General features: G+C 24.9%; 4 protein-coding genes across 12 annotated transcripts; 2 read left to right on the top strand and 2 right to left on the bottom strand.

Moving 5' to 3' along the window:
• Positions 1-538: 538 nt before the first annotated feature.
• On the top strand, positions 539-11,380 carry LOC725248 (dedicator of cytokinesis protein 1). Of its 5 annotated transcripts, none has more exons than XM_026445350.1 (21): positions 541-748; positions 1,275-1,516; positions 1,626-2,371; positions 2,485-2,638; positions 2,723-2,893; positions 2,973-3,353; positions 3,437-3,652; positions 3,753-4,075; positions 4,161-4,509; positions 5,513-5,611; positions 5,865-6,055; positions 6,124-6,474; positions 6,551-6,827; positions 6,892-7,139; positions 7,247-7,658; positions 7,800-8,023; positions 8,113-8,725; positions 8,828-8,934; positions 9,260-9,385; positions 10,300-10,558; positions 10,704-11,380. In XM_026445350.1, the coding sequence occupies exons 1-21, from the start codon at positions 706-708 to the stop codon at positions 11,160-11,162; spliced, it is 5,991 nt and encodes a 1,996-aa protein (XP_026301135.1). In that variant the 5' UTR covers positions 541-705; the 3' UTR covers positions 11,163-11,380. The 5 variants fall into 5 exon arrangements, with proteins under 5 accessions (XP_026301138.1, XP_026301135.1, XP_016772317.2 ...); XM_016916828.2 differs by having other exon boundaries at positions 2,482-2,638; XM_026445353.1 differs by lacking the exons at positions 10,300-10,558; positions 10,704-11,380 and adding an exon at positions 9,765-9,881 and having other exon boundaries at positions 539-748; positions 2,482-2,638.
• A 1,384-nt stretch (positions 11,381-12,764) lies between these two features.
• On the bottom strand, positions 12,765-15,127 carry LOC100576592. Of its 2 annotated transcripts, XM_026445538.1 has the most exons (7): positions 14,942-15,127; positions 13,989-14,386; positions 13,484-13,924; positions 13,352-13,402; positions 13,194-13,277; positions 13,005-13,109; positions 12,765-12,935 (listed from the first exon to the last, which is right to left on the bottom strand). In XM_026445538.1, exons 2-7 carry the CDS (start codon positions 14,340-14,342, stop codon positions 12,828-12,830), a joined length of 1,143 nt encoding a protein of 380 aa, XP_026301323.1. In that variant the 5' UTR covers positions 14,343-14,386; positions 14,942-15,127; the 3' UTR covers positions 12,765-12,827. The 2 variants fall into 2 exon arrangements, with proteins under 2 accessions (XP_026301323.1, XP_026301324.1); XM_026445539.1 differs by lacking the exon at positions 13,352-13,402 and having other exon boundaries at positions 12,805-12,935.
• Positions 15,128-17,207: 2,080 nt separating this feature from the next.
• On the bottom strand, positions 17,208-19,241 carry LOC107965557. 2 transcript variants are annotated; one of them, XM_026445385.1, is made up of 3 exons: positions 19,055-19,241; positions 17,942-18,339; positions 17,208-17,825 (listed from the first exon to the last, which is right to left on the bottom strand). In XM_026445385.1, exons 1-3 carry the CDS (start codon positions 19,119-19,121, stop codon positions 17,241-17,243), a joined length of 1,050 nt encoding a protein of 349 aa, XP_026301170.1. In that variant the 5' UTR covers positions 19,122-19,241; the 3' UTR covers positions 17,208-17,240. The 2 variants fall into 2 exon arrangements, with proteins under 2 accessions (XP_026301170.1, XP_016771971.1); XM_016916482.2 differs by lacking the exon at positions 19,055-19,241 and adding an exon at positions 18,396-18,635.
• Positions 19,242-19,322: 81 nt separating this feature from the next.
• LOC409603 (coiled-coil domain-containing protein 142) lies at positions 19,323-23,944 on the top strand. Of its 3 annotated transcripts, none has more exons than XR_408958.3 (13): positions 19,323-19,759; positions 20,160-20,377; positions 20,430-20,562; positions 21,147-21,295; positions 21,384-21,571; positions 21,680-21,871; positions 21,945-22,084; positions 22,150-22,434; positions 22,504-22,620; positions 22,696-22,849; positions 22,908-23,025; positions 23,228-23,336; positions 23,775-23,944. XR_408958.3 is itself a non-coding variant. In XM_393106.7 (13 exons), exons 1-13 carry the CDS (start codon positions 19,589-19,591, stop codon positions 23,912-23,914), a joined length of 2,193 nt encoding a protein of 730 aa, XP_393106.4. In that variant the 5' UTR covers positions 19,323-19,588; the 3' UTR covers positions 23,915-23,944. The 3 variants fall into 3 exon arrangements, 1 of the variants encoding a protein (XP_393106.4); XR_408959.3 differs by having other exon boundaries at positions 23,136-23,336; positions 23,775-23,939; XM_393106.7 differs by having other exon boundaries at positions 23,149-23,336.
• Positions 23,945-24,101: the final 157 nt, after the last annotated feature.

Genomic DNA, 24,101 nt, shown 5'->3' with positions numbered 1-24,101 from the left:
AAGTACAGCACATAAAAATATTTGCCACGACAAAAAAATTTTAAACTGACTTTGCTTTCGGCATGTACATTAGCATATATATTATACTTTATTGATTAGAACATAACTGATAATTTAAATAAATAAATTAAATATGGAAAAATTATGAAATTAAAAATATTTTTAATATTTTAATTGAAAATAATAAACCTGCAATTTTCAATTTGTGATAATAAAATAATGAAATAAATGGAATTTATTTTCAATTCTATTTTTATTATCTTTTAAATTAACACGTGTCGAATTGATATTAAATAGAATATAATTTATAATTGTACATATATTTATCTTAATTTATTAATATATTTTTATTTAATCATGAAATACTATTTTATAAATATAAAATAAATAATTACAAATTTTATATAAACACCTTTTATTCAAAATTTATGAATGTATACGTAAATTTAAGAAATTCTATATTTCGCGGTTTCTAATATAAGAAAATATACAGTACATTGGAATATCTATAAGTTAGGATATATTTCATGGTGTATTTGCTTCGTGTTCCCATCATCGTGATAATATTGAAGCACTAAGCATCCTGTTTCCATTATAGTTGTGTTAGATGTCAAGATAAAAGAGTCGTATTTTGTTCGCACAACAAATGTGCGAATCGAAATGTAATTAGTGTATATATTTTATTATAATAAGTTGTTAATTAAAATGACAATGGCATGGAAGCAAGTTAAAGAACATTTAGGAGTAGGTAAGAAATAAATTGCAGAATATTACTAATTTAGTCTTTGTAAAGATCTAACATCCTGGGAGGTGCCCCAACAGATAAAATTTTAGTTTTTGTTTTGCGCGCGAAACATCAATTTATGACACATAAATAATTTTGCTCGTTATTTTAATTATAAATAAATAAATAATAATCTTATTTCGATCATTCAAAAATATTTAATTAACGGATGTTATTCAAATGATCTATAATTGTTCATGACATTATCATTTATATAATAACCGCATGATATAGTATCTATATTGTCTTTAATAATTATGAATATGAATATATATAAATATTTAATAATTAAATGAGTTATTTAATCATTATTTTATTTTTTTATATTTTAACGTAAATTATTTTATATTTTAATTAATAAAATTTATTAAATTTTAAATAAATTAATAAATTTCAATAAATTATATTTAATTAAATTGTTGAAATATATAATTTTTAAAAAATTATTTTTATTGTAATAATTATTTTAATTGTTTACTATTATATATAGCTATTCATAATTTTGTACATGGAACTCCTTATACAATGCGATTAACTGTTGGAGAAATTGTACAAATATTAGAAGAATGTGGAGATTGGTATTATGGACATAGTAAATTTAAAGGGACATTCGGAATTTTTCCAAAATCTTATATATATATATTACAACAATCAAAAAATATGGACTGTTTAATACATGAAATTACTAATGTTTTAAGAGAATGGGGACATCATTGGAAACATTTATATGTGGTTTGTATAATATAATTTTATTAATAAAATTTTTATTAATTTAATAAAATTTTATTAATGAAATTATATTTAATGATTAAGAAATTAATATAATTTTTATTATCGATAGATTCATTCTGTGCACTTTAGGACAATGCAACAACAAATTTTAGAGTTAATAGGATATAGAAGCAAAATTTTAAGTGGCACATTAACAGTGGATGAATTAAAGGATATGAAAAGATTAGCAACAGCTAGAATTGATACTGGTAATCAATTATTAGGTATGGATATGGTTGTCCGTGATGATCAAGGAAATGTTCTTAATCCTGAAGAAACAAGTACAATTCAATTATATTATCATCATGAAACAGCTGCAGAAAGAATAAAAAAAGCAACTAATGATACTAAACAAAAGCCTTTAAAACTACAAACACCAGTATACTCACATATCTTTTTTGTTAGTGTAAGAAATTTTGTATGTAAAATGGCAGAAGATGTAGAATTATTATTGACTTTATATGATGGTAGAGAAATGAAAGCAATTACTGAAAATTATGTAGTATCATGGAGTAAGGAAGGACTTGCAAGAGATATAGATCAACTTCACAATCTTAGAGTTTTATTCACAGATCTTGGCTCTCGAGATTTAGCCAAAGATAAAGTTTATTTAGTTTGTTATGTAATTAGAATAGGAGGCATGGAAGCTAAAGATGCTGATCACAGACGTTCAAGTGTAGCACAAACTAATCAAAAAATAAAAAATACTGAAAATATGAGAAGACCATTTGGTGTAGCAGCAATGGATATTACTTCATATATCAATGGTAAACTTGAAGGTGATTCAGATCATCATCATTTTATTCCATTTTTACAGTAAGTATAAAATTTTATTTTAATTTATATTTTAAATATATTCATAAAATTATGAATATAATTATATATAAGATAGATCTGTTTTGTTTGGCTCTTCTTTATTGTTTCAGATGTTGTGAGAAAGAAAGTTTAGATGGCACATTACGTAGAATTCTTTCCCAAAAAGAAACAAATATTCAAAAAAATAGTAATGGAAATAGTGGCAGCTTTGCTGGTGGTCAGGGTTTATGGACTAGCTTAAAGTTGCTTAGAGGAGATCCAAAGCAAGTAAGTAATTTAAAAAAAATTAATATTTATAAAAAATAAATTTTATAAATATATTTTAATACTTATGAAGAATTTAATATTTAGGTACGCGATGAGAATCCACATTTAGTACTTGGTAATGTTGCTATTGCAAGAAAAATGGGATTTCCAGAAGTTATTTTACCAGGTGATGTGAGAAATGATTTGTATCTCACATTGATTAGTGGTGAATTTAATAAGGGATCAAAATCTACAGACAAAAATGTTGAAGTTACAGTCAGTAATATTTAGAAATTGATATTTTCAAATATGTTTGTGATTTAATTTTTTATTATATTATTGTATCTTTTAATAGGTTAAAGTATGCAATGAATTTGGTATACCAATACCAGGAGTTATTACATTGGGTGGTGGAGCTTTATTAATTGATGAATATCATAGTGTTATTTATTATCATGAAGATAAGCCTAGATGGTGTGAAACATTTAAAATTGCTGTACCTATTGAAGAATTTAAACAAGCTCATTTGAAATTTACATTTAAACATCGCAGTTCAAATGAAGCAAAAGATAAATCTGAGAAACCTTTTGCTTTAAGTTATGTTAAATTAATGCAACGTAATGGAACAACTTTGCAAGATATACAACATGAATTATTAGTTTACAAGTTAGATCAAAAGAAATATGAAGAAACTGACATTTCATATTTGAAATTGCCATCAACAAGGGGTGAATTGGTAAAACTAATATCAACATTAAATTGTTTTTATATATAAATATTGCAAAATTTAATTTTATTAAATTTATTTTTTTTTTTTAGATTGAATTAAATATTGAAAAAAAACCAACATTAGGAGCACTTACTTTAAGTAGTAAAGATAGTTTTTTAATAGCAACTAATATTTGTTCAACAAAATTAACGCAAAATGTAGATTTATTGGGTTTATTGAATTGGGCATCACACAATACAGATTTAAAAGAATCTCTGATTGCTTTAATGAAAGTTGATGGTGAAGAAGTAGTAAAGTTTTTACAGGTAGTAAATTTTTTTATATTATATTATATAAATATAAAGATACATAATAAATATAATAAAATATCTATCACAATTTTATTATACAAGATTTATTTTTTAGGATGTTTTAGATGCTTTATTTAACATATTAATGAGTAATTCAGATAGTGATATTTATGATGATATGGTATTTGAATGTTTATTATATATTATTGGTCTTGTGTCTGATAGAAAATATCAACACTTTCAACCAGTAATGGATTTATATATTTCTGAGAGTTTCTCTGCAACACTTGCATACAAGAAATTGATTGCAGTATTACGTAAACGTATAGATAATGCAACTAATAATGATGGACAAGAACGCGATATATTGCTTAAAACAATGAAAAGTCTTCAATATTGTATGAGATTTGTTGTAGAATCCCGTCTTTTATTCACTGCGTATGTTTTATTTTTTTTATATCATTTGAAAAATTATTATATATAATTAAAGTATCTTTACTTATTTTTATACTATTATATATAGATTAAATCAAGATGAAGAGGAATTTTCTCAAACTTTAACGGAATTATTGAAATCTATTGTTGAACTTATGAGACATGAAACAGATAGTACTTTATTAGTTCAAGGAGCATGTCTAAAATATTTACCAACTACTATACCCCATTTGCTACGGGTATATAGTGGCAAACAATTGAGCACAATTTTGACTGATTTATTAATTACTTTACCAATGAGAAGACTAACTAAACAAAAAATGATGACTGTAAATGATATTGTTCACAGTCCTCTTTTTTTAAATGCAGAATGTAGAGCAATTTTATTACCTAGAATTACTATTTTGGTTCGTGATTTATTGGAAGCTAAAGAAGAGGTAGTGTATATTAGCTATTAAAAATTGTAATTTATTAACTTTAGTACCAAGAAATGGAATTATTATTCATTGAAATGCATATGAAATAATTAAAAATTGCTATTATATTTAATATATTGGGAATTTCTTAAATATAAATTGTTTTTGAGTGATGAAATTTTTGTTGAAGCTTCATTCATATTAATGTTGTCATAATGAAACTTAAAAAAGTAAATATATTTGTATATTTAATATAATTAAAATGTGAATGAAGCTTCTGATTTGCATTTTAAATTTCGCTATACAACTTGTGAATAGTGTCATTATTTGTGCTTTCCGTGCAGCCTGACATCCTCCCGCCACGCATCTTTCTATGAATTTCATTAATCTTATATTATTCTATAAATTAGGATGTCTTTATTTTTTGTGATATATTTTTAAATCAGGTCTTATTTTTTTGTGATGTTTCTGAATATAATAATATTCTATTAACACATATTCATAAAACAATATTCTATTAATCTAAATAGTAAATTTGAAATAGAAATAATATAAAGAAATGTAATGAAATCAAAGACATCCTCTATAAATTTTTGTAGCATGAGAATTGAATTCATTTTTACTTCCTGATATAGCATGTAATCATAAAATATCCAATTTTCATTCATAAAATGTAAGTTATTCATTGTGTATCTATCTTTTCACTTTACACAGATTAAATGTGTGTTATAAAAACACACTGTCTTTAAAGTAAAAAAGTCTCTTTAAGAAATAGTCTTATAAAAAATTTGTATAGAAATTCTTGTATTCAATGTAGTTTTTCAACTTTTTTTATAACTATCCTATTGCTTGAGGCACTGCATTGTTTATGCATGCAGTCTTGTAATACAATTTCTCTTAGGTGATGGACGATATTAAGGATATAACTATATTTTTTTACGCATAAATTGGCATAATATTCTCACTAACATAGGGCTATTTCATTTTTGTGTTTGGTTTGGTTTTGGTTATTGGCCTATAAAAGGGGCTGTCAAGTACGCCTGGAAATAGCGTGGCGAAGGTAGCCAGGCTGCTCGGCGAAAATCGACATCGACTCAACCAGCACCGTGGCTATTCTGAAGAGGTAATTGTTGAAATACATCGTGATTTCGAATGTTACAAATAAATTTTGAATTATTGGCACGGTAATTGCTGATGTCATGAAAGATATATTACTTTTATACTTATGATAAATATTTTATATTAGATTTACAGGAATGCTGTTTATTGTTGTGTTTTAAATTTTTTGTTTCTTTTTTTTTTTATAATTATTTTTACAATAATATTGATAATCCACAATGATGATGCGAAATATTTCTTATTTTATGTTCATGTAGGTTGAATTGTGTGTCAAGATTTTATCTGATATCTTGGATTTAACATTTAGAAAAAATATAGGAAGCACTGTACAGGATGTAAAAGAAATTATGCTTACTGCTTTACGGACTATTATCCAAACAGTTATATCAATGGATAGAGAAAACCCATTAGTGGGTAATTTAGTTTCAGTTATGTTAGCAATATTCAGGTAGAAAATTGGAATAAAAATCTTTTTAAAAAAATATATACGCGATCTAAGCGTTTAATATATTTCAGACAAATGACACAACATCATTATGAAATTTATATAAATCATTTTGGAACCAAATTTGATTTACTTGATTTTCTTATGGAAATATTACTTGTATTTAAAGATTTAGTATCAAAAAGTGTATTTCCAGAAGATTGGTGTGAAATGATAATGCTTCAAAATAGTATAATCTTAAAATCATTGCGTTATTTTTCGGGTACTATTAGGGATTATTTCTTTATTGATTTTGAACAACAAGCTTGGTCTAATTTCTTCCATTGTGCAATTGCGTTTCTAACTCAACCAGCTCTACAATTGGAAACATTTACACCATCAAAACGCAATCGTATTGTTTCGCGTTATAATGATATGCGGAGGTATATACTGAATTATCAAATTATTTTATTTTTTAAATATTATCAATAAGTATTAAAAGAACTTTTTTTCTTATAGAGAAACAGCATTTGAAATACGATCTATGTGGTTTAATTTAGGACAACATAAAATATTGTTTGTTCCTGCTTTAGTTGGAGCAATATTAGAAATGGCATTAATTCCAGAAAGTGAGCTAAGAAAAGCAACAATACCTATATTTTTTGATATGATGCAATGTGAATTTTACAGTTCACGTATTGTTGAAGGATATGGTGATACAAAACGTGATCCTGCACACATAAAAGCTAATTTCACAGAATATGAAAATGAAATGATTGCAAAATTAGATATATTAGTAAGTTATAATATATATCTTCTATATATTTGTTGATTTATCAATTACATATATATTTCTATAGGTTGAGGGAGGCAGAGGGGATGAACAATTTCGTTTGCTTTGGATTCAAGTAATGGGTAATCTTTGTGAAAAGCACTCAACTATGCGAGAACAAGGATTACGCTTTGTTGATACAGTAGCTAAACTTATGGAACGCCTATTACAATATCGTGATATTATTCACGCTGAATCTCAAGAACATAGGATGCTATGTATTGTAAACTTATTAGAATTTTATTCGGAAATAAATAGAAAAGAAATGTATATTAGGTATATATATATATAATCAATAATTTTATCAAAACAAATCATTTTTTTTAAAGTTATATATAATTTTTAAAATTATTGAATCCTAAGTTATAGTCTTTGTTTTCTAGGTATGTAAACAAGCTTTGTGAGTTACACTTAGAGTGTGACAACTATACCGAAGCCGCATATTCTTTGAAACTTCATAGTCAATTACTAGCTTGGAGCGATCAACTATTACCACCACTTTTAAAATCGCATAGATATTTATTATGTCAAACGCACCGTGAGTTAAAAGAAGCATTATATAATGATATGATTGAATATTTTGATAAAGGTAAAATGTGGGAATGTGCGCTTGGAATATGTAAAGAATTAGTTGCACAATATGAAGAAGAAACATTCGATTATTTACAATTATCTGTATTGTTAAGGCGCATGGCCAAATTTTACGATTCTATAGTAAAACAATTAAGACCTGAGCCTGAATATTTTAGAGTTGCATATTATGGTCGTGGTCATCCGGCATTTTTACAGAACAAGGTATGTTATGAGAAATTTCTGTACCTATAATTATTTGACACACACACACGCACGCACGTACGCGCGCGCGCGCGCGCGCGCACACACACACACACACACACACACACACACACACCGCTATTAATTATGATTATCAATCAGGTATTTATTTATCGTGGGAAAGAATATGAACGTCTCAGTGATTTTTGTTCGCGAACATTAAATCAGTTACCAAATGCAGAACAAATGAATAAATTGTCTCCTCCTACTTCGGAAATGTTAGAATCTAATCATCAATATGTTCAAATCAATAGAGTAGATCCATTAATGGATGAGAAAAGACATCGACTTAGTGGGAAACCTATAACTGCAGAGGCAGTATTGAGGTAAAATATGATTTAATAATATATATTTATGAAATTCATGAAATTTAAAATTTTTTTAAATTCAAATAAAAAATTTATATATATTTAAGATATCATCGAGTAAACGATGTTCAGCGTTTCCGCTTTTCAAGACCAGCACCAAAGAAAGATATAATTTCGACTACTGTAAATTCTGGTGATAAAGAAAAAGATATGAATACTATTATTAATAATGAATTTGCTTCATTATGGTTAGAAAGAACAGTACTCGTTACGAGTCATCCTTTGCCGGGTATTCTTAGATGTTTTCCTGTTACATCCAGTGAAACCTATTTAGTTAGTCCTCTTCGCAATGCAATTGAAACAATGGAAGCTACAAATATTGCATTAAGAGATTTGATCTTAGCACATAAAGCTGATAATAATCTTCCGTTAAATCCGCTTAGCATGAAATTAAATGGTATATTAGATCCAGCAGTTATGGGTGGTATAGATAATTATGAGAAAGCATTTCTCAATTCTGAATATCGCAATTCTCATTTAGAAGAAAGTTCTGATCTTTTGAAATTAGAAGGATTAATTGCTGAACAAATTCCATTATTAAGTATTGGTGTTCAATTACATAAAATGCGTGCTCCACCTGAATTAACTCCGTTTCATCAGCGTTTGGAACAATGTTTTGCGTCAATGCGAAATCAAGTAGAAGCAAAATACGGAAAAAGAGTAAGATATTTATATTTTTTATTAAAGAAAATTTATTTTTTGAAAAAATTATATATATGTATATATATTTTTTAAAAAATTAATTATATATATGTATTATAGACATGTGATTTACAAATTGAAAATTTAACTCAATCTGTTACGATGCGACGACATCAAGCTTCAAGAGGCGAGATTCATCGATTATCTGAATCAAATATAAATACAGAGTAAGTAATATATATTTATATAATAATATGTTAATGTATAATATTATGTAATTTTTTGCAATTTTTCTGCAAATATTTGTACTAACATTTTTGCTCATTTCTTTCTATATTATTATTGCATATTTTTATGGGATTATAATTGATACATTAATACATTTGTTTTAAAATATTATTTATATTTATTATAACTGATATGCATGCAAAAAAAAAAGTTGACTAAAATTCATAACAAATTCATATAAAAACATGTAAAATGCTTCCTACATAATTTTTTCATATCTTTTATTATAATGTTATGTGGTCACTTTGTAATTATCTCGTCCAGCTGTGGAACTCACTCCAGGGTATCTTCTCTTACAAGATCCCAAGTTGCAACATTCAAGTCGCTCGCCTCATTCAATTTTAATAACAGCACGCCTTCATCTGGTACTCAAAACATCAGTTTGTCAAGGTAAAGATATTATGATGATGATGATGATGATAATGATGATAATGATGCATAAAAATACTTATGCTATAATTAACTTGTTTGGTTTCTTTTTATTTTCTATTTTATATATAGTTTTTAAAATTTATTGTCAATATTATTCAGTTTTATGTTATATATATTTTTTTTTATTTTTATATGTACTATTTTATATATTCATTTGTTTATATCATAATATTTGTTTATTGATAATTTTATTAAAAATTTATTTTTAAATAAATTATTTAATAATTGATTATTTTGATAAAAAAATTGGTTAAATATTAATCCAAAAATATTTTTCTAATTTCATATCATTTTCATATTTCGAATAGATATTAGAATAATTTATCTATAATTTCAGGAATTTTGCCGTTGGGCCTGATAAACACAATATCCTATTATCCTTTCTCCGTACCTAGCAATTTTTGTATATGTACACATGTGTATATATGTGCACAAATCTTTATTTATATCTTGCTTATTTTTTTTATATATTTTGACTAATAAGTCATTTAATATATTATTTCAAAATTATTTTTTATTTAACTATTTTTATATTATTTAAATTAATCAAATATTTTATAAGAATGTTTCTAAAAATTGAAAATAAAAAACAAGAAAAAATATTACATATATACATATATGTCTTAAAAATAGTATTTATATATTATTTCTTTTTTTCTTCTTTTATTCTATTTTTTATTTGCATGATATTTTTTGTATTATTTGTTATTACCATGTTTGTCCCTGGATAAAACAAGTTCTATAACACAACCGACTATTATGCTAAATAGGTAAATAGTGTGCTATTATATTAGTATAATATTAAAATTTTAATTATTAATATAAGTAGATATTCTCATAATTAGATAATAATAACAGTTATTATTATACAGGAATTCTTCAATACGTTCACACATATTGTCAACGGCATCTCTACAAAAGGCACTAGGAAGTCCAAGTCCAGGAACAAATAAAAAGAAAGATTCGAAGCGAAGAAGTTCACGCAAAAGTGATTCAATTGCATCGACAAAAAATGATCAACCGACGAGTCAATGGTATACTACAACAGATGTATCACAAATTACATCAATCCCTGCTACTCCATCAATATCTAGTTTTCTTTCTACTCCGAAATTTGAACTTCGTCAAGAGGTAACATTTCGGTATAATTAATATTGTTATAATAATAACGGTAATAATAATAGTAGTAGTAGTAATAATAATAGTAGTAATAATAATAATAATAATGATAATAAATATAACAACAACAACAAAAATAATATTAAAATTTTTCTAGTTAACGCCTAAACGTCCTTTAAGATCAGAAGTAGAAAAAGAAAGAAGAATAAGTAATCGCTTGTCTGGACAATCTCAACCATATTTAAGGAATATAAATAATGGAATGGATTTGAGTAGCTTAGGGAAAGGAAATAGAGACAGTATTGGTACTACAGATAGTACAGCCTCTGAAGATGATCCACCTCCACCTTTACCTATGAAAACTCGCGAAGCTGATTATTGTAATCTTCCAGAAGAATTACCTATTCAACATTACGGAACAGGTAGTTTAAATAATTTTAACCGGTCATTAGGACAATGGTCAAAAAACAAATTACCAACTCCTACTGATGATCTTGATATTCAAACGAAACCACCTACTCCTCCTCCGAAACCAAAAAGACCACCTTATAATTTAAATAAACTTATACTTTCTTCAGATATAGATAATTTTAGTCAAGACCCGTCCGTAACTTGATTCAAATTATTTGATGACCGTGTGTCTTGCCAGTATACTGAAAATTATATGTCATAATATTTATATATATAGATTTTAGTTATATAATAGGAAATTAAAGAGTTACCATTTATATTCTATTATGTACCTTTTCTTTTTATGTACATAAGAAAGTGTTTATCACTGTTAAAAATAACAGTGAATTATATGATTTTTTAACATAATTTTAGTAATATAACAAATATAATAAAAATTAGATTTAATTTTATATTTCAATAAGATTACATATATCTATCTTTATTTTATTCAATTGAAAAATTTTTGAATTATTAAATTTAAAAAAGGTATAAAAAGTTTTAAAAAAGTTTTACAATTTTTATATATCTAAATAAAAGAAATTTTTATATACATTTTTCATTTTTTGATATTTTATAAATATATTTATGTAAAGTATAAGTTTAATATATATTTATATTCAATATTAGTTAAAATATTAGTTAATATATTTTGAATATTTACTAATGCCATTGACATCAAAGTCTTTCAATTATAAAAGACTTTATATACATTATAATATATACATATAAATTATGCATAATATGTTTATTAAGAAGCAGATATTACAATTAATGTATTTTTATAGATTTTTATAAGATATATTTATTAAATCTTTTCTAATATAACATTTAATAACATTTTTAAACAAATTTTACTGTTAATGTTGCTAATATTTTTTAACATAGATAAAATTTAGAAAAAAAAAAACTGTTTTTATATTTAAAATACTTTTTTAATATCTGTTTTCTTTAAAAGCTCGATTTTATACTATAGTATTATTAATATGTAAACTATTTTACTACTTAAACATTATCAATTGTGATTTACTAGTATAATTAAATAATTAAATAATTTGTTTATCAAGTTGACAAGATCTTGTAAAATGTTAAATTATTTAAGATAATGAAAGACATAAAATAGAAAAAAAACGTCAGTTTATATCATGCAGTATATAATCAGTACATATAGAATTTATTGCATATTTATTTATTAGTTTTCATGACATAATATAATATTAATTTATAATATAACAAATTTTTATATTTCTTCATACAATCATATAAATTTGTAAAGCACTATATCATTTGACAGAATCGCTGTATTTTTCAAAATGTAAACATATAACAAGATTACTATTATATGCTTACTATTTTTTAATTATAAAATATTATACAAGATTTTTAATTACAATTATTATATAAGTGTCATACCAAAGAGATTTGTGCTTTATTTATTTTTGTTAACAAGTTGTATCGTTTAATGTTATATTTCATATTATTCGGAAATCAAATAAATATGATATTTTTTAAATTGAAGACAAATAACAAATTATACGTATTTGTTGTTGTAATTGATTTTTTGATATTTAAATACTGATAATTAAAAAATTAATCTATTATAATTCATATTTAATGTGCCATTTTTTTTTAATATTCATAGCAATAATTTAATTTTTAATTAGGGACCAATGTAATAAATCAAAATTGAAATTTATTTACATATAATATATTGTTTTATTTAATGTCACAATTTTTAAAATTATTTTTAGAATTAAAGATCAAAGATATCATATTATATAAAAAATATTAAGTTATACATTAATATAATTAAAATATCTTACATGTTTTTCTATGATATTCGACATTTATATATATCAATGTTACTAGTGCTTTCTTTGTCTACTTCAGGAACTTTCATATTATATTCATATCCGGTATTCATATTTGATATTGAAGGCTTATGTAAAAATAAAATATTTTAATAATTTAATAAATTATATATACAAAGATTTAAAAAAAAACTTACCAATGGAATATTATTATTTTGTAAATTTTCATTAGTCATTTTATGCTTATTCTCCATCCATGACCATGAATTTGTCGATGAAATTCTATGTTGACTACATGTGTTCTTAAAAAAAAAAAAAAAGAAAGAAAAAAGTAAAAAAATTGTTATTATTATATACATTTTATTATTATTTTTTTTTAATTATACCATTGTTTCTTGAGACATTTTTATATGATCTAAATTTGGGTACAATCTGGGATCAATATCCAAAAGTGATGGAGCACTAGGAATCTACAACAAAATTTTTTATTACTTTTTTATTTAAATATAAATGGTTCAAAATGTAATATTTTTCAATATTTTACCTGTAAATTTTCATTTTGTAAATTCACATTATCAGTAATATTTGATTTTTGCTAAAATTTATCATAACAAAAATACAATTATATTAATAAAAGAAAAAAAATTGATATATGTAATAAATAAAATATATTTACTTTTTTTTTTTCATTAAATTGAGTTGGACAACAATTAGTATAATGATTGTATATGCCACATTTTTCACATTTCAAACCCCAAGCAGGACAAGCTTTCATAGGATGTCTTTGGTTACATTTTTTACAATTCCTTTTATTTTGTATGTTTATTGATTTTTCATTATTATTTGAACTTTTAGTCTTTTCATCAAAATTTTTAACAATTTTAGGTGTATTTTTAAAAGATGCATTATCATTTTTTGTATCATTTTTTGTCTTATTTTCTTCTTTTTTTTTTTGCAAATTTTGATGCTCATTAAAAATTTGTATTAATATTAATAAATTGAGATTTTCTGTATTAAAAATTTTTGTTCTTAGATGTTTATCATTGATTTCCATAATTATTTTATCTCTAATTAAACTGTCTGTCATTTTTCCAAAGTTACAAGTTTTTGCTTTACTCTAAAAATAAATATGTATTTAAAAAATATATATTAAAAAGTATAGAAATTGTTTCAATACTTACCTTCAACTGAGTGATATAAGTTTCAATAGATTCATCTTTTTTTTTTCTTGAATTAAAGAAATTATATCTTTCAATAACTTCATTTTTAGAAGGACAAAAATATTTATCAAGTTTTGCTAATAATATATTTATATCATCTCTTTCTTTCAAATTGGTTGAAACAATTTTTTCTATAGCATTTTGACCAATTTTTCCTATATAACTTCTTAAAAGATAAGCTTGTTGTTCTTTTGGTTTATCCATCGAATTACTTACATTCATAAATATCATAAAATCTTTCTTCCATTGCTTCCAATTTTGAGTAATATCTCCATTATCAGATAAAGGATCAGGAGGTCTTACATACATATTCATTTTGTCATCAAATTTATATTCTAACAATGTATGTCTAAAATAAGCTAAAAAAAATTGAATTTTTTAGTTATAAACTATAACTATAATATGTAATACTATGTTAATATAATAATAATATATAAATATATAATTAACAAAATAAAAATAATTAATATATAAAATTAATATATAATATATAATATAATTATATAATATATTAATATAATTATATATAATATATAATAATATATAATAATATAATAATATAATTATATAATAATTAATATATAAAAATATAAATATATATAATTATTAAATATGTATTACAATAATTAATAATGATTATTGTAATAATTATTATTACAATTATAAAAAGAAATATATATCTTTAAAAAAAATATATATATATATATATTTAAAATTATATATTTAATAAAATTATATCAAATTATTAAAATTATATTATTAAAATTATATAAAATTATATAATTATAATATTAATTAATTATTTTATCGATATATTATTTTTTAACATAATTGTGAATATATATTTTAATTTTATTTATTTAATTAAATTTATTTCTTCTAAATAGATCATATGTTTTATAATTATTACATACCTGATTAAATTCTTAATTTTATTTTATTAAAAATAAAAGAATGTACCAGTAAAAGTGATTTATATATTACAAATTAATGTCAGAAGTGACTTGTTCATATATTCTTACTATCAGTTCTTATATACTTTTTAATAAAATAACGGGTATTTCCCTACTTAATAATTTAAAAGATGAATCACAATCAGATGAATAAAGACTATAAATAGACTTATCAACTTTAATTCTAATGTTGGTAACAAATTAAAATTTAATTATTTTATGTATTCTATAGTATTTAATTATGTTCTATATTTATATTCTATACCATATAAATAAAAATATATAATCAAAAATACATAATAAAAAAAAATTTAATTTATAATTTTAAAAATTAATAATTTTATGAAATAAAAAATATTTTTTCTTTTTTCATATTAATTAATTCGTTGTTAAAACGAAATTATTCGTTGTTAAAACGAATAAAAAGAAAAAATATAATAATAAACATAATTATATACATATGTATTTAAATGTTAAAAGAATTAATAAATAGTTTATTGTTTTGAAAATCAAAAGTAGAAATTAATTTTTTTATAATAATATAAATAATTTTGGTATTATGTTATCTAGTTTATTATTTGGTCATTGTTTTGAAAATCAATAGTAGAAATTAATTTTATATAATAATATAAATAATTTTGGTATTATGTATCTAGTTTATTATTTTATCTAGTTAATTATTAGTTTATCTAGTTAATTAGTTGGTAATTTGTGATTTATGTTATTCATGATTTTTTTTCGAAGAATTAATTTCATAGACTTTGTTAGTTTCAAGTTTAGAAAATTCCATTAGATATCAGTTAATATTTCTACAATATAATGATAAAAAATTTAAATTATGATAATTTAATAATTAATTTTTTAACGGTGTTTATTTTGAGTGCTTTTCAAATAAATAGTACTATTAAATAAATGTTAAATAAAAATTTACGATTCACGATTTATATTTGATAATTAATAAAAATATGAAATTACAAAACAATATATATGTATAATATTATATTTCGAATTGATTTGGAAAAAAATAATTTTTTTTATCTTATTTTATATATTATGTAAGATTATTCTTCTTTTGCTATTTTTTTTCTTCATCTATTTTTTTTCATTCATAATATTCTAAAAACGATTTTATAATTTTTAGCTTTTTTTTTTATTTCTATTCTTTTATTATTTGTTCTTCTTGTTGTGTATTAAATAAAATTAATATTTTTCAATTTTAAATGTATAATTCAAGATAAGTAAAATATATCAATTTAAAAATTAGAAAATTTCTTTAACCATACAAAATAATTTATTTTTATATTAGTGGAAAATATTTTTAAATATCTTTTTTTGAAAAAATCATAAATGAAAACAAAACATTTTAAAACTTCATAAACTTTGAAGAACAAGTGAAAAAATTCTTTTTAATATTTAAAAATAAATTAATTTTTTGTTTATTAGTTTTGAGAATTATTAGTTTCAAAAATTTAAATATTAATGATATATACATATATATATATATATATATATATATATAAATTTGAATAATATATATTATGCAATATAAGTATATGATTGAAGATATTTGATTTTGTAAGATTATTTACTTTTTATTTATTTGTATAATATAATAAAATATTATTATATTTCATAATTTATATAATATAACTATAGAAAAAAATTTTTCTAAATATGATATTTTTAAAATATGTGAAACTTTAAAGGAAAAAAATATATTAAAAAAGTTTTCTCCAATTAATCTAATTGATTCCAGTATATCATAATAATTTTATTATTAATTATTAATAATTGATAATAAAAATAAAATATTACTAAACAAAATTTTTGGAAATTATTGGAAAAAAAGACAACTATAATATTTAATTTTAGATATTAATTTTTATTTATTTTTTTTATATTATCATAATAAGAAGTAAAAATAATAATAGTTTAAAGTAGAACAGGAGAATAAAAAATTTATAGTAAAAAATATTTTATGAAAAATATTATAAAGTTATTTAGAGATACATAGAAATATACTTGTATATAAAAATGTATATATTTTCTTATATATTAAATTAATACATATCATATTATAAATTATTAATATGTAATGTATTGTATAATGTAATATGTAAAGTATGAAATAATATGTAATGATATAAAATATATATTTCTAATATCTTTAACAAAAATATATAAAAGAAATAAACAAATATTAATTATATCACCTAGCATAAAAAAATTTCACTTATTAAAATTTAAACTAAAATTATTTTTAGTTCTTATGATTATAATTATTTGATTTTTTATTGCATTTTGAAGAAATATGACCCATTGTTTTGCAATTATTACAAATTATATTTTTTGCTGTGCAATGCGATCTAGAAGCAATATGGGTTAAACCACAATAATTGCATTGCAGAATTTTTTTAGATTTACATTTCCAGCTAAAATGATGTAATTTCTGACATTTAGTACAAATTTCATTATAAGCTGGACAATTTTTATATCTATGATCACCTCCACAATAATGACAGTTAGTAATAAAATTTTTTGGACATCTTTTTGGAAAATGATTCCATTCATTACATTTTATACATTGTTTTCCCAACGATGGACATTTATTAGAAACATGATTAGAGCCACAACGTGTACAGCTTTTTGAACTATTACTGTCAATGTATAATTTCCAAATAAATGCAATTTCCTTTATTGTTAACTTATTGAAATCAGAAGAAAATGTAAATGTTGGAATTACACGTTTGGCAGCATTATTAAATTGATGTTCATTGATTTCTGCTAAAATTTTCTTCCTTATTAATTCTTGTTCATTGTCAATGTTTTTTTCTTTGATAATAAACTAAAAAAAAAAAAATTATATAATAAGTAAAATTGTTGTAATATTATATATTTATAATGTAAACTGTTATATATTTTTTATTAAATTTTTGTTATAAAATTTTTAAATTTTTTTACTTGTAAGTCATTTATGTATTCATATATATTTTCTAAAGGTAATTTTTTTCTTCCTGAAAATATGTAATATTCATCAAATTTTTGAAGTAATATATCTATATTTTCTTTATCATTCAGAGAATTAAATTGAAATGTGCTATGAATATTTTGTCCAATTGGACCCATTAAATTTAATAATAGATTTCCCCATTTTTCCTTATTAAAATTTTCTTTATTTAAAACTCTTTTGAATGTTAAGAATTCATTTTTCCAAGAGCACCATGTTTTGAAAAATTCGTCTTCCGTTATAAACGATGAAGGTGGTATAACATTAGGAAGTGTAGTTCGATTTGAATTATATGCAAAAATAAAATCTGTTCTATTATTTTTTTTTGAAACATTTTTATTTTGCGAATTACCTGAAACAATATAGAATATACATAAATATATAAAAGATTATTGAAAATATATTTACCCATTATATATTTCACTGCTTGTTTCACAAAAAGTCAACGATTTTATTATGTATAATTTACTATATAATCTGTAACTTTGCGATTATAAGATGTCATATTAGCTAATATCGACTATTATCTTTCTTACTCTTATATCCGATCTATCAGAAGTAACCAATCCTCATTTCTTTTTGTAAGACGTACACTTATACACTTATATAATTTTTTTAATTAACTTTTAATTCTAGCATTTACATATTATCCTTGATGTTGATTTTTTGTATATAATTTGATACATATATGAATTATAAATTTCTAATACAACTCATGTTTTATTATATATAAAATTATATAATGTATGTAAATATAATTTAAAATCCAATATTCAAATATAATAATATAATTCAAATATAATAATATAACAAAATAGGTTATAATAGTGCACAATAATGTATACAGTTTAAGAAAATAAGAAAAATTAAGAATAATTTATTATTACTAAGAATAAATTATCTTGAACAATTGATTATTCTGTATAAATAGGTACTTCACCAGAGAAACAATTTGACCAACACAATTTTAACGTTAAATAAAATGAAGAGATTAAATATAAAAAAAATTCTTTTTACTCTTTTCTTTGTTTTTAATAAACAGTATTAATATTTGATAAAATCATTACCATCAAAAGATAAATAAGAATAAGTTAAGATAAAATAACACATTGATCTTTGTTTCTTTGACTGCATGAATAATTGCAATTCGTTAGGCGTTTCCCTGGCAACTCTACTCGAGTTATACGCTACTTTTGCTTTAGTATAAAGTAAAATTGCTTAGTTTCTTACTTTTGTCTTTTAATATCTCAACCGTGTATTCTTAATCGATTTTTTATCAAATCAATCAGAAACTTATCAATCAGAAAGTTTTCGAAGAATCTTATCGTTCATTAGATAATATCGAATCGAAATATCACAAGTATTTAATGAATTAATAATAGAATAATGTAAAAATGACAAAGATATTTGTTGATATAGCATAATAAGAGTATATCTTCTTTCAAGTTTAAAAGGTGTTCCATCTGTAATTATCGTATTTAAAAATGATATAAATCTCGAAATCACAAATGATAATAATGACACGATTTTCTATACAATTGATTTGAAAGAAAAATAAAAATCGGTATAAATTTTTGATTATTTTGAAGTTTTTTAGCCATATGGATATTAATTATAGAGTAAATATTGGCAAATGGTTGCCACTTCCCAGTGATGTTCTTGAGAAATGGTTCGCAGACTCGTCGATGCTCACAAAGAGAATGGACAATTTTGTGGAAAACATAGCGTTAATTATTCGAAACATTGCAGACGCTCAGACATACGATATAAAGGTGTGAAAGTTTTTTTTTTCATGATCAATTTCTGCATTTAATTTAATTTTTTATTAAAATTAATCCATTTAATTATTTCTGGAATATTCTGTTTGATATCGATAACGAGGAAAATTTTCATTCTGTTCCAATTCAATCAGGAATTAGGAATGTTTCTTTTTCAATATTTTAGAATTGAAATTTCATATTTTATATTTTCGTTTTTGCATTTGAAAAAGCTTCCATTGTTTTTCGATATCAAAATTTTTGGATATAGAATAAATTTTATAAAAACTAGTGAAATATTCATGAAATTAAAGTTTGTTAAAAAATTGTTTTTTAAAAAAATCTGAAAAGTTTCGCGAATGAATATAAATTTTCATTTCTTGAATAAACATTTCGGATCGCATTTTGAGCGCAGGTATACAGTGGAATCGCAAACAATTTAGAGGAGATGAAAGAAGAATATAAATCGATCAGTACGACGAGTCTCAGTGCACATCCAATTTATAATTACAAGATGAGACATTTCTTGATGACGTTGAAACGAAAACTGAACGTTCTCGCGAGATTTACACGCAACTTGATTAATGAAATCGTCGATTGCAAGAGCGACGAGCTACTTAGGATAATTTTCAGGTGAAAGTCTTGCAACATTTTAATTTTCGATTAATGAAACATCCGATTCCAGGTTGGTGAACATTTATAACGATATGCTGGATATGGATATCGACGTCTCCGATGTTTCTACGAATGTGTTCTGTAACGATTGTCCTTACATGTTAGAACCGATGAAGAAGATATCCGTTACACGAATATTGCAGGTAAAAATTTATTTTTCTTTTACATCTGTTTCACACACTAAAATTTCGATATCCTTTTCTGGAACATGGCGTACAGCGTGTTCAAATTTTTGAATGAACATGATTGTGAATTTCTTGGCACGAATAATAAAAAAGTTCGAATAAAAATAAAATAAAAATAATTAAATGTTTTTTTTTTATGTATTAAAGGATTAAATTAAACTCAAATTCAAGTTATTCAATATAGAATATCATATAATCATCCATTTCTCTGAAATTTCATTTCCCGAAAAATTTCCAATTTAAATACCAAAATATATAATTAATATATATCTTCAAATTATTCAAATTATTAAATAACCTGAAATATCGTATTATAGTTTAAAATTATCTTAATATTAGTTTAAAATTTTGCTCTATATTGTATATTAAAAAAAAACGAAAATAACATTGAAACATTGATTTCACTCCCTCTAAATGATAATAATAATAAATAATTTTCTCTTCATATAATCTATATATAATATAGCCTACATATTTACAATATTTCATATAAAAAAGAATTATTTTTCTAGTTTTGATAACATTTTCGTTTTCTTTTTCAGATATTGGCGAAAAACAGAGCCGAAGAATCGTGCCACGAACTCATCGACTGCCTTTTAACAAATTACGAGCCTCAGGAGAAGACCGATCCTTCTTCAACGATTTCTGGGGACGCTGATGTCTCGGACAATTCGAGCATTGAAATTTATCGGTTGGTTAACCATTAGCATTAACAAACATTCTTCATCATCTTTCGATCGTTGAATATTTTGAAATGAAATGAAAAATCTGACTTGCAGAGCCCTCACGAGACATTTGACGCCACCGATCGAGAATTCTTCGTCGAAGACGGAACCGGAAGTGTCGAATATCGAAAGTATTCAGACGTTGGTCAATACTCAAAACAAACACGTTCTTAGATTGTTGAACGTTGTGCAAGAAATTTCGCCCAGATTGTTGGGCACCGATGCCCTCAAGACTACCAATGGTACGTAAGTAAATCAGAAACCTTTAATCTTAACTATATATCGTTCGTAATCCGACGCAATTGAAATGATAATAATAAAATGAATGATCATGATATGATCGATGAAAGGTGAGACGAGGCTGAGAAGAAGCGCGATAAAGAAGGTGAAGAATTACTATCAAGAAGTCGCGTGGGGGGCTTTATCGAGCATTCTGGATCACGTGGTCCTGTGGTGGTCCCCGGAAGCACTCGCGACTCGTCACTGTCACGGAGCGCAGCAATTGAAGGACTGGCTCAGTCAATTCGTGCAGAAAAATCATGGTGCGTAGAAACGAATATATAACAAATCATTCAATTTGAACAATTAATTAAATTAAATTGTACATATGAGCAGTGCCTCAAACGGTGAGGCCAGCATTGCAAAACCTCTGCGATGCTCTTCGTTGCCACGCAACAATCATCGAATGGGATCAATTATTCAGACTGGCCTACACCTCGGCTTTCAAGTGCCAGTCGAAAGCTTCCTCCACGGACGTGAGCTCTCTTTTCTAATTCGATTATTCAATTCTCGGCACGATTTTTTCACGTTTCTTCTTCAGGGGTCCGACACGGGCCAAGTGTTCGGGGAATTGTTCCAATTGCTCGTCAGGTTGAGCAACGAGTGCGAGGCAGGCGGCGAATGGGTGATAGGCGCCCCGTTGATGGAGTTGCCGCTTTCGGAACAGATAGTCGTCCTCCATCGGTTGGATCATTCGGTGCACACGGCGAGGCTGTGGATAGTGCAGGAGGCGAAAATCATAGCGCACACGTGGGAACTGGACGTGTTCTTCCTTTTGGTGAAGGGTGACATAGTCAACTGCCTCGAGGAACTCTCTTACTTAAAGGTGAAACGTCGCGAGTTCACCTTCTTTCCTCCTCCGTCATTTAAATATTAAAAGATCCGCTCGTTCCAGCTTGCCGATCACGTCAACGCATTATCGACAGATTCTGTGAGCGTCCAGGTATACGTTTGCGCGAAAATGAGGGCAAAAATTGTATCCGAGGTGAACGTGAACGTGGATCTGCTCCAGGTATGCTCAGATTTTGTTCGTTGTTTGGAAAAAAATGAAAGGAAAAATAGAGATAGGATTCTACTTTCCACCAAGAAATGTTCCACCGAGTGTACGGATATTCTGGCGAAGATCTGCCGCGTGGTCAGCCTGGCAAATTTGCACATGTGCTTTCCAAGGTCGAGTTATTGGAGGAAAGGTGGCGACGTAGCCCCTGCGGCGGCTAGCCTCTACGTGCAACCCTACTTCGGTAAGAAAATCATCTTTCACCCCCTCTTGACCTCTGAAAAGGATTACTCTTTCCTCAGAGAAAGTACTGCTCCCTGTGTTGGAAGTTATCGAGGATCCCGATACGTCGAACATGATCCTGAAAATTATGTGCGAAGCTTGGTTGGATTATATATATCTGCATCGAATTAAATTTAGGTAAAGAAAATAAAAGAAAGAAAAAACTCTGGCTTGCGTGACTCTCTCTTTATGTCTCGATGAAAACGGGATGATAATAAAATAGATCGGTGTTTTCTGTACGATCGAAGGAATATTTTCTAGCGAATATGGCGCGTTGCAATTGCTCACGGACTTCGCTTACGTGTCGAAATGGGTGACCAATTGTCCGATAATTTCTCAGAACGTACGGGATCATCTTTTAAAGAACGAGGTGTTGCGAAGGTGCGAGGGGGTTGGCCGATTGCTTCTTCGACATCCTGGCGAGGCTATTTCCATGCGCAAACGACTCGGTAAGAATTGATGCGAAATTAAAATTATCGATCGGTTTTGTTGCCGATCTTTTATTTATGCGCGTTTAAAATTTAAACGGTGTAAAAATAGGATGTAAAATATCCATCTATAAAAATTTGATTCTTCATGAATCTATCCTTAATTTAGACTTTACGTTTTGGATTTCTGATATTCTTCGATTCAAATTTTGAAAAAAAAAAAAACATTTAGTATTTGGTGTTTCGTTTCGAAAATTAGACTAAGAGAGAATTCTGTAAATATTTTATATGAAAATCCAAAGTGCAAAAGTATGAATTCACTTTTTCTTAAAATAGGAATCGAACCGTTTGAATTGTTACAAACATCTTTCATACGATACGAATCGTGAACGGTGCAAATCCGAAAATATAGAAATGTAAATTCGCATCTAATTTTTTTTCCTCCGTTTAACGTTTCAGCTAGAAGAACAAACGAGCGTGGATCGCCAGAATCCCCTGGATTGGAACGCATGCCGGCAGAAATGTACGTGCCCAACCAGGAACAATGGTTGGAGCTTCGCGCCTCCAAGAGATACAATTTTTGCTGTACCGAATATTGACCAAATAATAACGAATTTATCATTACACTCTCGAATCAATCGTGAGACGTTAAAACTTGGATTCGTATAGTTCGTTTCTAAAAAAATATTCCTATATAATATACTTAAAGATTGTTTCGATGATCGAGTTTCCAATTACGTTTTGCATTTTGTGGTTAAATGGCAAAACTCGATACATCTTACGTAT

The sequence above is a fragment of the Apis mellifera genome, linkage group LG15 (genome assembly GCF_003254395.2).
Source record: "Apis mellifera strain DH4 linkage group LG15, Amel_HAv3.1, whole genome shotgun sequence".
Classification (NCBI taxonomy): Eukaryota; Metazoa; Arthropoda; class Insecta; order Hymenoptera; family Apidae; genus Apis; species Apis mellifera.
The sequence above is the reverse complement of the archived record's forward strand: the minus strand, read 5'-3'. Positions and strand labels throughout refer to the sequence as shown.

What these genes read in the sequence shown, in the direction of transcription:
- LOC725248 (XM_016916828.2), top strand. Translation starts at nt 706, where the DNA reads ATGACAATGGCATGGAAGCAAGTTAAAGAACATTTAGGAGTAG. An exon ending in TAAAGAACATTTAGGAGTAG is followed by an intron (nt 749 to 1,274) that starts GTAAGAAATAAA and finishes TATTATATATAG; the next exon opens with CTATTCATAATTTTGTACAT. An exon ending in AATTTGAACTTCGTCAAGAG is followed by an intron (nt 10,559 to 10,703) that starts GTAACATTTCGG and finishes AAATTTTTCTAG; the next exon opens with TTAACGCCTAAACGTCCTTT.
- LOC100576592 (XM_026445538.1), bottom strand. Translation starts at nt 14,342, where the DNA reads ATGAATATGTATGTAAGACCTCCTGATCCTTTATCTGATAATGGAGAT. An exon ending in AATTTAATGAAAAAAAAAAA is followed by an intron (nt 13,403 to 13,483) that starts GTAAATATATTT and finishes GATAAATTTTAG; the next exon opens with CAAAAATCAAATATTACTGA. An exon ending in AAATGTCTCAAGAAACAATG is followed by an intron (nt 13,110 to 13,193) that starts GTATAATTAAAA and finishes TTTTTTTTTAAG; the next exon opens with AACACATGTAGTCAACATAG.
- LOC107965557 (XM_026445385.1), bottom strand. Translation starts at nt 19,121, where the DNA reads ATGCAGTCAAAGAAACAAAGATCAATGTGTTATTTTATCTTAACTTAT. An exon ending in TTCTTATTTATCTTTTGATG is followed by an intron (nt 18,340 to 19,054) that starts GTAATGATTTTA and finishes ATATTGTTTCAG; the next exon opens with GTAATTCGCAAAATAAAAAT. An exon ending in AATACATAAATGACTTACAA is followed by an intron (nt 17,826 to 17,941) that starts GTAAAAAAATTT and finishes TTTTTTTTTTAG; the next exon opens with TTTATTATCAAAGAAAAAAA.
- LOC409603 (XM_393106.7), top strand. Translation starts at nt 19,589, where the DNA reads ATGGATATTAATTATAGAGTAAATATTGGCAAATGGTTGCCACTTCCC. An exon ending in TCGAGCATTGAAATTTATCG is followed by an intron (nt 21,296 to 21,383) that starts GTTGGTTAACCA and finishes TCTGACTTGCAG; the next exon opens with AGCCCTCACGAGACATTTGA. An exon ending in ATTCGTGCAGAAAAATCATG is followed by an intron (nt 21,872 to 21,944) that starts GTGCGTAGAAAC and finishes ACATATGAGCAG; the next exon opens with TGCCTCAAACGGTGAGGCCA.